General features: G+C 38.8%; 1 protein-coding gene and 1 non-coding gene across 7 annotated transcripts in view; both read right to left on the reverse strand.

The window, feature by feature from the left end:
- CDON (cell adhesion associated, oncogene regulated) overlaps positions 1–14,400 on the reverse strand; it is a 100,653-nt gene that overhangs the window by 29,246 nt on the left and 57,007 nt on the right. For all 6 annotated transcript variants that reach the window (XM_067751504.1, XM_067751501.1, XM_067751502.1 and 3 more), the window contains 6 exons: positions 13,876–14,165; positions 12,166–12,340; positions 9,930–10,058; positions 6,348–6,551; positions 4,605–4,786; positions 4,014–4,119 (listed from right to left, as the gene is read on the reverse strand). In XM_067751504.1, the coding sequence (XP_067607605.1) occupies positions 4,014–4,119; positions 4,605–4,786; positions 6,348–6,551; positions 9,930–10,058; positions 12,166–12,340; positions 13,876–14,165 (1,086 nt within the window). The remainder of the gene's footprint in view (positions 1–4,013; positions 4,120–4,604; positions 4,787–6,347; positions 6,552–9,929; positions 10,059–12,165; positions 12,341–13,875; positions 14,166–14,400) is intronic.
- Positions 3,257–3,329, reverse strand: TRNAA-UGC (transfer RNA alanine (anticodon UGC)). Its single transcript has one exon. It is a non-coding gene; the product is annotated as a tRNA-Ala (tRNA).

Below are 14,400 nucleotides of genomic sequence, written 5' to 3' on the forward strand. Positions count from 1 at the left end.
TGTGACAAACTTTAATAGACAGGGACACTTCTGCCAGATTCAATGAACTCTTCAAGCACTTTTAATCCTTCTTAGAAAACACCTCTTCAACCTGTTTCCACTGTTTCTTAGAAACTCAACTATACCACCAACTGATTTAAGAGTCGATTAAAGGGGAAGAAAAACAAAACCAAACCAATCCACGCACACAAGTCATATCTACTTGGCTGACAGGACCAATAGCTCTGGGATCCTTTCTAAGTCAACACAGACAAAAACACCTTGACCCGGAAGCACCCTGACGCCCTTCCAGGACACCAACACAAAGCCCCTCGTTCATATTTTATAAGCCCCATATTTTAGAAGGAAGAGAATCTGCTTGTTTTAGGATCAAGGGACTACGAAAAGCTCAAGAAGTGAGGAATTCTGAATCCTATGCCCCACTTATAAGTGTAAAGAGGACCCTAAAAGAAACTTGCCTCAAAATCTACTTGAGATAGGAACAGATCTACTTTTAAATTCCAAAAACTTTTCTAAAAGACTTCAACTTTTTTCCTTATCTTTAGGTCTTTCCCAGCCTTCCACTATCACCTATCACCATTCGCTTGAATAATTATTACACTAGATTTGAAGTTTTCCTTTCGTAGCACTAGTAAAAAAAATGGAATTAAACTAAACTTCTGATATGTTTCTAATAAGAGAGAATAAAGTAATACATATTTTGTTAGATTAACATCCCGTGTTATGGTAATTATTCCAATTACAGGAAATATCGGCAAAGAGAAAGTTTTATGGCTCACTGATGAATAAGACACCTAAGTGCATTATTAGGTTTAAAATCAACCAACCAGCATATCCTTTGCTTAGCAAGCAGATTTTTCTCCAAGAATATTTTAGAAAGGGTAAAAAACCAAAGCACAGGCTTAAAGATCAGGATGACTGATAGTTTGATTTACCTGGAACTCAACTTAATTTACAAGATTAAAATATTCATCACGAAAACATGGTATGTTGGAAACGCTGAGTTTATCTAAACGTGGAACCTAATTCAGAAGATAGGATAACTTAATATAATTGCTCTTCTCTTACTGTATTCTTTAACAATGCAATTGTGTTTCAAAGCTTAAACAATTTTGAGTCGATATACATAAGTAATCTAAAACTTTAAAGAAAACTTTAGGTACAAAGGATAAATACTTCTGCTCCTCGCTTTGGGAAAACAAGCCAATAGTTTCCAACTGCCACAAAAAGAATTTCAAGTGCATAAACTTGAAAATAAGGAAGGAGCGAATTACACAGCACAGTGAAGCCCACTTAAACATCTAACTGCTCCATCTATTACGGTCATAAACAAGTTCTCTGTGAACCACAAGGCAAAGCTCACATGTACAGATGCTTGTAGTGAAAACAAAGTCTTCTTTAGAGCAATTTCCCAGTTCCACACTCAACAGTCACATCACTCAAGTCTGCAAAAGTTCAAAGATTTAACTAGAGAATATAGTTTAGAAACTCTTTATCAGCGGATTATTTCTAGAGTAAAACCCAGAAGGGTGGGGAAGAGAGTGATACACATGGAGACAGAGAGGGATGCTCATTTCACTGACATTTGCCTTGTTTACAATGATTTTCTAACAAAAGTGTAGCCTCTCTCAAAAGATTTGAAAAATAAAAATCTGAGAGCCTCACCTGCCTAACCCAGATAAACTAAAATGAAGACCGAGCCAGGACTAAAGTGCAGATCAGTCACTAACCATTCTTTCCATTTCGTTTTTTAAACAGCTTTTTTATGAAGTAAAATATGCATATGGAAAAGTACCCATCACTGTACAGCTGAATGTTCACGAGCAGAACACAGCCATGGGACCAGCACCCAGGTGAAGAGAGAGAGGGCTCCTGGCTCCCCCAACCCCATCATGCTTCCTCCTCCACTGCTCCCTCAAGGCAGCTACTATCTCAACTTCACAGAATCCTTTTGCCACTAACAATGATCTTTCCACATTTCCCCAATTCTTAACATCTAAAGCAGATTTGGGGGACTCGTTTCTTTCCTACTTTTCCAGATTAAGAAGAGAAACAATCACTCTTTCATTCAAAAACTATGCTGGGTACTAAAACTTAGACAATAAATTTTTCATCATATTACAAAAGTAATTCCATTGGATAAACAGTAAAAGGAATGCTGCGATATTTCAAGAAATGTGATGGTGCATATTAAAAGTAATTTATTATAAGACTACTTGTAACAAAAAACTATGTGGCAGTATTTGACGTCAAGAATTCAGAGGAAAGAAACCTTGGCCTGGGACGATTTTCTGACACAATCCATTAGGAGATTAATATTTCAAAAAAGAAGAATCTTGGAGTGAAAAAAAGACCTTGGAAGAAGCTTTCCTCCCAAACTAAGAACCCCTTCCAAGACATCACTGAGAAACAGGCACCCAGCTTCTACTGAACACCTCCCGAATTAGGGAGCTTATTATTTTGTGAGAGAACCATGTTAAAAATGCAGTATTGGAGGGTTCTTCTTCAAAAAATTCCCTTGTAGCCCCCCTCTCCCACCCCAACAGGTTGAGTTCCTCTTAAACATCCTAGTCCTTAAATACTTGGAGACAGCTGTCCTGTTGCTGGTTTGTCGTCTTTTTTCCAATCTGATCATTCCCAGACACTCCACTGTTCTTTCTGGACTCCAAGCATTCATTCATTCCTTCATTCAATAAACACCAAACATCTCATCGCTGTAGGACTTGGGACACAGCTGTGGGAAAGAAGGCCCTTTGCCCACAGGGAGGTTAACATTTAGTGGGGGAGACACACTTTAAGCAAATAATTCCGTACACACACACATACACACAACTAAACTAGGATAAACTGCATGAAGTAAACACAAAGCGCATGGTTAGAAATCACAAGGGCATCTCCTGTCAACGGGAGGGGGTTCTCTGAGCAAGGAACATTCAAGCACACAACAGACAGAAGTGGAGGTCCTAGATGAAGCCTTGGGGGAGGTAGCTGGAACTGCCGTGTGCCAAGATCCCGAGGCAGGAAAGATCTTGGTGCACACGAGGAGACAGAAAGAAGGCCCATGCGTGATGGAAGACACGGTGAGAAAGGGAGAGTGCGTGACACATAGTGGAGGTGAGGCAGGCGCCAGCCAGACCGCGTGCGGCCCTCAGACCACGGGCAAAGTTCCAGATTATATTTTCTTTTTCTTTCTTTCTTTTTTAAAAATTAATTAATTAATTATTTTTATTTTTGGTTGTGCAGTGCAGCTTGTGGATTCCCCAACCAGGGGTTGAACCTGGGCCCTTGGCAGTGCAAGTGCGGAGTCCTAACCACTGGACCACCAGGGAAGTCCCTGGATTATATTTTAAATGTAGTCAAAAGGCAGTTTCAACACGCTTTGTGCTCTCAGCTGTTTTCTTCTCTACATATATTCAACTTCTCAGCATCTCTAAAAATGGGTAACACGCTCAAGATGTGATCTTTCTAGGACAGACTTCAATGGAACTGTTGCCTGAGACATTCTTTTTTTTAATATAGCTAGAAGTTGTAATTGATTTTTATATTCAGGCCACTATTCATTTAAACAAAACAGAAAAATTTTTTTCAGACGAACTACTGACAAATCATATCTCCCCCACTCTTTTGTAACTGACTGTTCCTTTAAGCAAATGTAAGATGGTATATATACAGTTGACCCTTGAACAACGTGGGTCCACTTTTACACAGATACTCCATAGTAAATGCTACACTACTACACAGCCTGTGGTGGGTCGAACCTGCAGATGTGGAGGAACCCTGGATACGGAGGGCCGACTGTAAGTTATACGAGGATTAACGCCCCCATTCTTCAAGGGTCCATTGCACTAAATTGGAAAAATTATCTTTCTTTGGGAAAAATTCAAAGTAATAGTACCTATACCATTTCATTTTTTTACTCTATCTTAACCTGGGATAATATTTTTCATAATATTTATAAACCCTCTCCCTCCAAAGCTCCTTTATTAGGACTCCCACTTGTCCTTGTAACTTACCTTCTACAATATCCCTCTTGTAATCACTGTCATTGTCACTATCTGTTGGCCGGTAATAGATATAAAATCCTTGAATGGGAGTGTTATTGTTACTTGATGGAATGTACTAGAAAAGAGAAGCAAAGACTTGTCAAAGACAAAAATAAACGTAACTTCCACATCCATTAAGATTTATTTATCTGTGTGGCAATATTTTTTTAGCTTCATTTTGCAAACATCCTTGATGGCCATTTTAAATTTAATTTAAAGGTATTCAGAGGTATTAAGAGCATTTTAGCTTACTGCAGGGCTAAACAAAAATAAAGCAATATATCTCACCAGGTTCAAAGACATAAAAGTACATTGGGTTCAAAAGGAATAAAACATGAAATGGCGATTAAGTTAACACTTGGATGAGAGCTGAGGAGACAATCATTTTATTTTTAAACCTGCCCCTCTTATAACATGTGCTCTTACACAAATATCTGTGCCCTTCGATTTCCCCTTACTTGAAAGTTCAAACATTTGCCGTTCATAGTGTTGTGTCACAAGATATTAAATTAACATGGCCAAATCAGAAACTCTTCTCATTAGAGAAGATGTTTTACTTACCGTCCACTTGAGCATGATCTGAGTATCGCTGACAGCTTCTGTGTATGCGATGTGAGGTCCAGTTATTGGACGGTTAGAAAAACGATTGGGGAACCCAGCCACCTGATAAGGACGAGAGGCCGAACTCCGAAAACTCTCACCATAATGGTTGACAGCAATGACCCTAAATTTGTATGTTGAACCTTTTGGGGGGGGGGGAAGAAAACCATAATTTTTTAAAAGCTATAATAAGACATCTGAAAGGACAATATTCAAAATACGACAATTGTGCTTAAGTATCTCTCTACAATAACAACATCCTCGAAAGCCTAGATGGTGAATAGATTTCAACACAGTTGCCAACTCCTATTCACTGGTATTGCATGTGTTCACTGAGCGTGTTCAAGATTACAAGACCTTATTGGGAGTCACTGGGAGAGACGGATGATGTCCGTCATGGAACAGGGCAGGGAGAAAATGGGAAAGAGCATGTTACTCTTTCAACATCCTGTTCTAAAGTCATACCCATCAAATACAGGACTAGCTGGTGTATCTGTGCTCAAAACTAGGTTCTTTTCCCTTTGAAAGAAACAACTGAAGCGAAGTTTAATACGGTGAATACGTTTGTGAAGAGGCACTGTGTGGGTGATAGCAGATGTCACTCTGCTCCCGCTAATAATAGGATAAGGGGAGCAGATTTAAGCTACAACAGAAGGTATCTGTTTGGATTAGATATTAAGAACTTAAAAAAACCTCTAAGGATTGTGAGTTTCTGAAAATCTGAATCTAAAGAACAAATTAGACTCCTAAAGCAAGTTGCCTAAAAGCTCAAAAATAACCCCTGGGCATCTGAAGACAGTCTTTTCTGTCTGTAAAATGTTCCTTAGCTTTGCCCGTATTTAAAACTGCCATCTTCTCCCAACTGTACCTACATGTTCCTGGGCTCCTCATGTTGCCTGTTTAGACAAACACAGGTATTTGCTACTAAAGTACATTTAAAAGTCCATCAACAAAAATGGTCATGAAACCCAAACAAATACAAGTAAAGAAAGTTGACTTGTGATTACTGCTTTTCTCTTTTACAGTTTAATTTCTTTCATAAACTGGGGAGGCTGGGGGAATCCCCTGCTGCTGAACCAAAACTTACAGAACAAAGAGGTGTTAGTGTTGTCTCGTCTTCATTGCTTCAAATAAAGCAATGGGTCTAACCATGCTGAGATGCATCATCAGATCGATTTTAGTCAAATAAGCAATTTTTCTCTTAAAATATTCATTCACAGCAAAACAGACACACACACACACACACACACACACACACAAAGATGTCACCACAACACTGTTTCTATTTATCCGCAGTTAGAAATAATCTAAAGCCCAGAAATGATGAATGGTTAAGAAAATCATGGTGTACTTACTTGGTAGATACACAGTTATTAAAAATTGAGTTTCTGAAGAATTGTTAATGATATTGGAAAATGCATATGATATAATATAGAGGAAAGGGGTCACAAGATAATACTTATGGCACGATCCTGGTTTGTATTAGAAAGGAAAAAAGACTAGGAAGAAATACAAGAAAATATAAACAATGGTTATCTCTGGATGGGTGGGTTTCAGGTGACTAATCTCTTTTTATATTTTATTTTCAAATTTTTATACAATAAGCTCATATTACTTTAACAATTAGAAGAATATGAGATTATTAAGAATTTGCATCTAAAGTCAGCACTGATAGTTTAAAAGAAAATGTTTGCATATCACTACCTGGCTCTAAACTACGCACTTCCACAGAGAGTTTGGAAGGAGGAATGTCTTCAGCTGCCACCAGCCAATCGCTAGTCCGCATCCGTTTATATTCGACCTTGAAGGCAGTGATTGGAGACCCCCCATTTGCCCGAGGAATCCAAGTGACATAGACGGACGTCTCTGATGCAGTGGAGATAGTGGGCCGATCAGGTGCCTCTGGGACTGGAAATGGAAACATTCATTTCAATAACCCGCGGCAGCAGAGACAAGAATGACTCAAATGGACTGCAAGGGATAAATCCCAAACATCATTGTCTTAACGGCTCTTCACCAAACTTCTTTCCAGAGTTAACAGTATTATGACTACCCTCCAGTCCTCTGTTAAAAGCTAATGGGCAATGAAATCTCCAAGTACAGCACAGAAGGAAGAAAGAGTGAAATAATTTATTCATTTTTTTTTTTTTTTGCGGCACACGGGCCTCTCCCACGGCGCCACCAGGGAAGCCCCAAAATTTATAAATTTGATAATTAGCTCTGAAACATTGAAAGTTAATGAGTATGATCATTATGACCATGCTATCTTGGATTCCTGGCTAAAACAGTGAAGACGTCATTATTCCCTGGTGCTTCAAGTCTGACTGTGGTTAAAATTTACGGTAAATTTTCAAAATGATGTGTCACTTAAATGTTTTTCTTTACCCATCCAAGCTACAGAAAACATATTCAGCAAACGATCTACAGATTATTATATTAGCTATTACTATGGTAGCCTATCAATAATCAGTAATGTAGCTATTACTTTTGTAGGAATGCTACTCCAAAAAACAGACTGCAAGCAGTAAATAGGGATAGAACTTAACCAATAATATCAATACTAATAAAAATGGGAGGAGAGAAAGCAGGAAGGCAGGATGCGCAGTTAAGTAAAGAGACAAGTGCTATCAGGAAACTGGTAATCCACGTGATCACGCACATGACCTTGTAGGAAAAGGGGGTCAGAGAGCTAATGTCTGGCGGTTTTCGGTTAGCACTGCCGAGGGGAGGGTACGTCCTAGTCCCCAAATGGGAAGGTTTCAGTTCTGTGGCAGGTGGAAACCTCAGCAGTGAGTTCATCAGTCATTTAAACCGTGTACCTAACACTTCTTGCTGACCAAGCAATCTTGTGGTTATAAGGGGCTTCCCATTTGGTTCCTAAAGGAAAGGATGCAGATAGAAACAATCTGGTCTGTATGACAGTGACATTAAACTGCCCATTTCAGTTTACATTAATCACCTGTGAATTTTGTAAGCGTGAGCTGGTTCTCAAGAGACCAACTCTCCTTTGGCATGCTAACAATCAAGTTTCTAGAGCTAAAACAAGGAGGACCAACTCTGGGCCATGGTTACATTACTCTGGTGAATTACTCCGGGAGCCCTGTCTCTGTCCAGCCTGGGCCTGGCCTCAAGCAACAACTCTCTGTCTCAACACCTCTTCAATCTGACTACCAATACACAAGCACAAAATAATGTTGCATATGGTACCTGCATGGAGAAAACTGTGGCATTTTAAAAATAAACTGCTTAATGGATAAAAAGAGGAAGATATTCAAAGCAGGCAACTTGGCATGATACTTACTGTATTCCTTTCAAGTTAGAAAGCAATGGAAACAGAATGAATAGAAGTGTTAGTGAACCTCTTTTTTTTTTAATACCAGATAACCAAACAACTTCCTATGTTGATTCACGTGAGGTTAAAATTCATCAAAGAATACCACAGACCAAACAGAAAAAGAAAGTTATTAGGGGAAAATCTCTACTGAGGAGAATATCATCAATACCTAAAAGAAATAGTGTGTGACTGTTAGGAGATAGAAGAAAGAATACTGCTCTTGGCGTTCAAATATCTGACTGTGAACAGCAGTTCCACCACTTTCTGGATGGTGCGTGACGATGACCTTTCTGGATGACCTTAGGCAAGCTGTATAACCTCCTTGAGAGTCTCAGTGTCCTCATTTGTAAAATAGTTACGCTACCTTCCTCACAGGGAGGTTGTGGAGATTAAATAAATCACTTCTTTATGGTTATCTCTGCTTGGATAACTCCAAACTCATGATTTCCAGAACAGAATCCACCATCTTCACCTAAAGATTCTTATTACCTATCTTGGTAAATGGTCCAAGTTGCCCAAGCCCAAGGCACCATATTTCTTCCTCTCATTCAGTGTAGATTCAACTCCCTTTATCTCTCACCCGTGTCCTCCTTCTCCACTCACACGGCCACTATCTTTATTTCTAAGCCTCACCTGTTGCCACTCCTCCTGTCCCCTCTCTAAAATCCTTCAGGCTTCTTTATAGCTTCTGGGGAAAGACCAAATTTTTAAGTACATCATATACGGCACCCACCCACCTCCCCACTGTAGCATCACTTCACACAGCAACCAGTCACGCTCAATAAAATCTCTGAATCTCTAAATGAAATAGAACATGTCATTCATCTGTCTCTGCACAAGGAGGGGTCTCTGCCTAGAACTCCTTCTCCTATTTCTTCATCCAGCGGTAACATTCTTATCTTTGAGGCTTAGATCAGGACGCCTCTCATCACCACTGGGCCTCCTTCCTAGCAAGTGAGTGATTTAGATATTTCTCTTTTGACCTCACAACAACAAGGGTGGAATCAAAATCACTGTTATGGGTTAATTTGTCTGTCTTCCCTACTATATTGGTATTGGTTTAATTGTCTGTAACATCCACTATACTGTAAACTTCTCCAAGGGCAAGACTTATTTTATTTCTGCTGCTCCAGCATTTAGTACAATGTGTTAAGTCATAAGGTTTTTGTTCTTCCGATGTCAGTTTTATACCTATGAAGTTGACACTCCTATCTCTGCTTAAGGAAGCGGAAAGGTTCCTCAGAAGTAAAAGGACTCAAGAAAAAGCAGCTCATGATATTGAAGAAGCAGAGGTGCTCCAGAAGCGTGTTCAAACGTTGTGGCTTGCTTTTGTCTGAAACCAATGCATGGAAGACTATAAAAATAGGGAAGAGAAGCTTGAAAATTCTTAGAGCTCAGCAATAAAATGTTAAGCCTTCCCTAGATCACGAAAAGCACATTATGTTGTAACAGTAGAATTCATGTGTGATTAAGTACTAAAAAGAAGTCTTTTGAAAATTCTACTGCTATGGCATCTAAAAACCGTAAGATATAACAATAATGCTGAGTATGCCATGTAGTCCATTCAATTAAAAAAACTAAATCTTACTCTAGGTACCATCATACGTTTTGACAAATCATTTTTTTTAAAAAGAGTCAGATGTTCAGAGTTCAAATGTAAATTTGGTTTCCTTGCCAAGAGGAGACAGAAAAATTCCTTTTGTGAGTTATAAAAACTTAGTACCATAACATTTTGAATTTGAGTTTAAATACAAACCATTGTACTGGGTTACCAAGATCTGAATATAGGACATTTAAAAAATGGTTGAAATAGAACTTAAAAGAGCTGTATGGTAGTATATAATCTGAATAGTAAACAAACACCCTGTGCCACTCCACCCCCAAATAATCTGAAACAGGTCAGTTACATCTGAAAACAAGCAAAATGAATAAATGAAGGGTCTTCTCTTTACCTCCACTGTGCCTGGAAGGATCTGTGAGTATCACTCCAAAGTTGTCTGCAGCCTCTGAAACAACAGGGCGCTTAGGGATGCCGACAGGTGGAGAGGAGACCTGAGTGTTTTTGGATGATGTTGTTTTCTCTAGAAAGATATAATAATAATATAATATAATATAAGCATCTATGTATAAATAAGAAAAGATACTATGAAACTCACCTGGCATATAGATATAAATATATAAACTTATCGTTACAGTGTCTAAAATTAAAACCTACATTGTAATTACTTAGCTAATATGAGGAATTAACTTTAAAAATTACTTTGGCTTTTTGTAGTACCTATAACTAAAATGTGTCTTTCTTCACCAGGCTAGCTTTAATTTACACATAGAGAAAATGACACAAGTGAAAAAGCCAAATGACTAGAGTGAAGGTTTTCAAACTATTCACTCATTTTTCTTTTTACTGTACATACTTCTTAATTCTGACACATAAATTCATTATTTAAGAGCTTCTGTTAAGCTTCTTCATGAGAAAGCTGTCATGTTAAGTTTTAAAATCTCAAGAGGCAAAAAGTGAAATTGGGTGATTGTTTTAAAACTGAAATACATGCTTACTATTCAGTATTTGTAGGTCAGACTTTATAAACAACTAAGGACTAATTACGGAAGTTAACTCAAAATACATTTCAAATAAGAAATACTCATTATTTTTCAGGCCAGACTCACTAATTAGATGAAAGGGTCTTTTTCTTTTTTTTCGTTTTAATTAATTAATTAATTTTTTTTTGGCTCCACTGGGTCTTTGTTGCTGGGCGCGGGCTTTCTCTAGTTGCGGCGAGCGGGGGCTACTCTTTGTTGCGGTGTGTAGTGGCTTCTCTTGTTGTGCAGCACAGGCTCTAGGTGCGCGGGCTTCAGTAGTCGTGGCACACGAGCTCAGCAGTTGTGGCGCACAGGCTTAGTTGCTCCGCGGCATGTGGGATCTTCCCGGACCAGGGCTTGAACCTGTGTCTCCTGCATTGGCAGGTGGATTCTTAACCACTGCACCAGCAGGGAAGTCCGAAAGGATCTTTTTCAAAAGCCAATAGACAATTTCTTCTCAATCATCAGAACTCCTTTTTAATACTGTGCCACCCTAAGAATACTCCTCTCTCCAGTTCCCATCTCTGCTCACTGAAGTCTTTTTGTTCATTTATGGCCAACCTGCAATGGCATCTTTTCAATCAAGCTACCCTCACAAGCTACCCCACAGAAAGACTACCCTCTGGCATCTTCTCTGTAAGTCTTTCCTAGTCCTTGTCAGATCTGGTTTCTCTCCCTACTCCCTTGCCCTCCTCCAGTCTATCCTTACCCTACAGCCAGTATGTCCCATTGAAACACACAACAGATTGTGTCACAACTCTGCTCAAAACCCTCCAAAGCTTCTGGCTCACTCAGGTTCAAAGTCAGTGTCCTTGCAGGGTGGACAACGTACTTAGTGCTTTGGCCACTCTGCCAATTCCCTGAGCGTTCTCCCCTACCCACGTACTTTACTCCCATCACTATGGCCCCTCAGTGTTCCTAGGGCACACCAAGTACACCCACCCCAGGGTCTTTGCACATGCTATCCTCTCTACTGGGATGTTCTTGCCCTAGATACCCACATGGTTTTCACGCACCTCCTTTAAGTTCTGCTCTGCTGTCAACTACTCATTGAGGAGTTCTCTGGCCACCTGCTCAAATTGTGACAACTGCTATCTCATACACTTCCTATACTATACCCATCCCTTAATTTATTTCTCTTGTTAACACTCACCACCTACTAATGTTCTTATAACGTATCTCTCCCAACTAGAATGGAAGCTCCATGAGGGCAAAGGAGTATTGTCTATTTTGTTTATTGCCTGGCACAGAGAAGCCATTCAGTAAATATTAGCTGAACTGAAATTTTGCCTTGAGTTGGTATTTATGCATATATGTTACCTTTCTTAACAAAGCAGAAGCTCCGTTAGGATGGATCTTGTCTTGATCATCTTCATCTTCCCTGCGTCACCTACCCTACTGTCTTACCTATAACAAGCCCTCAAAAATATCTGTGAAATACTGGATGGAATAGAAGAATACAACCATCCAAACGTGGCTTCGAACGTTACTATAAAAGGTTTATTTAGTAGCTCTATAAACAAGAATCTCTACTACCCCAAAAGACACTTATTATTAAAGTGACATCAAGACAGCCAACTCCTTCCACTTAAGGAAGATTATATTCACCTTTGCTGGTTCGGAAGGTGAGCATGGCAGGCTGTCCTTCACCTGCTGCACTCCTTGCCACCATCAAAACTTCGTAGAGACTCGACGGCTCCAGTTCCGTTAAATGGAGCTCATTTTCACTTCCTGGGACTCGAACTGTTTGCCATCTTCCCACCACGCCAACACCACCTTCCAGCTACTCAAGGGAAAATAAGGCATTTTTAAAAAAAAACGAGATACAGGGCAGAAGAATCTTCCATTCCAACTGGATAAAAATGAGAAATCATTCAATTCCAGATGAATTTTGGGAAGTAATACACTATCAAAAGTGAAAGAGATGTAACACCTCTCCACATTAAGAAATAGAAGGAGCCCTATAGCAAGAACTTAGGGATTCTCACTGTGAAAAGATTCCTGCTCCATTAGCTGCCACTAACTTACGGCCTCAAGCAAGTTATTTGATCACCCAGTTTGTTTCCTTTTCTTATAATGGAAACAATGCTCCTTTCTTACTGGGCTAATGGGAGAATTAAATAAGTATACAATAACATGTATTAATGATAGTATATATTATGCATGATATATGATAAATCAAAATATATATTATGTATGTCTATATGTGTATAAATTATATAATTATTCATTATATATTTCCAACAGTCTTGCTTCATGTCTTGACACTGTTCAATGTGAGCTCGAGGAAACAGAAAGAGATCCAATCCGTTGGGTCTCGATTAATGGAACCAAGAGCCAACATTACATGGGAAGTTTCACGTGGATAAGAATACAAGTGAAACTATCCGCATCTAGAACCATCAGGTTACAAACGGTGAATAAACTCTCAAATATCACCATGTTAATTTTTCCAGATATTAAAAATATTACTATAAGGGGAGGGATGGAGTGGGAGGCTAGGGTTAGCAGATGTAAGCTTTTATATACAGGATGGATAAACAACAAGGTCCTACTGCATAGCACAGAGAACTATATCCAATATCCTGTGATAAGCCATAATGGAAAAGAATATGAAAAAAAGGATGTATCTATAGGTATAACTGAATCACTTTGCTGTACAGCAGTAATTAACACAACATTGTAAATCAACTATACTTCAATAAAAAAATACCTAAAGAAAAAATATTACTGTTAAATGATGGATACCAAAATGTCTTGAACATAGAAAATTATTTTAAATATGAGTGCATCTCCTCCCATTTCATTTAGTCTCATTAAACAAAGAGGGGAGATTTTTTTTCATTTTGCTTTAATAGAAGACTGTGGATGAAAAACATCATCTGAAAAATCAACTGAGACAATCAAGGTTCATCATAATAAATGACCAAACAATGTAAGGTTTTAATACAATTAAGAAGAGAACTTGAAATGAAAACATTTGTCAGAGATTATAAGGGACAACTTTGTTCAAACAGTTGTTTGTAATAAGAAACTGCTTTTTTACTAAATAAACTGCATTCTGCCATCTCAGAGAGGGAAGGAATTACTTTTTAAAAATTGGTTTATAGAATTTTATACCCAAGGGGTTAAAATATTTGATTAAAAATGTCTAGAAGCTACAGGCTTCTTAGAATCCCAATTTGAGGGGAAATTATTTGTACTTCATTCTCACTGCTTTTATAAGACTGGTAAATCCAGCATGACTGCTGGCATTTCTCTCCCAAACTCATCATTCTGGGACACGGAAGGGAAAGATGATAAATGAGAAGACATTACCTTTCGATACTTCACAAAATAGGCGTTGATGGGCAGCCCGCCATCCTTCCCCGCCCTCCAGACCAGGTTGTACGTATCTGGTGTGTGCGTCTGTGGGGGGCTCAGAATGATGGGGGCATCGGGGACAGAGGCACCACTAGCATTTTTCTCTGATGATGATTCTGTAGCACTGGAATGTTCCTTCAATGGAAATGAGCTCAATAGTCCAGTTTCTGAACCATCACTTTTATCATTCTGAGTGGGATCAGAAGGTGTGACTATTTCTGCTTTTGTATTTGTTTCAAAAGGAACTGCAGAGAAAGGGAGAAAGAAAAAGAGGAGATAGAAGAAATTCATTATTTCAGGGTCTCTCATACAGTGATCTAACACACTGTCAGCACGGTTTGAGCCCTAGAAGTTAAAGTAGGTAACATTTCAATTTATGATTCATGGAAACATCTAATCTCCAGTAGCCATCTCTTATTCATGAAGGAGCAAATTAATTGTCTGAAAAATCAGTTCTATGATGCAGGAGTTTAGTAGCTG

The sequence above is a fragment of the Pseudorca crassidens genome, chromosome 9, assembly GCF_039906515.1.
Source record: "Pseudorca crassidens isolate mPseCra1 chromosome 9, mPseCra1.hap1, whole genome shotgun sequence".
Lineage (NCBI taxonomy): Eukaryota > Metazoa > Chordata > Mammalia > Artiodactyla > Delphinidae > Pseudorca > Pseudorca crassidens.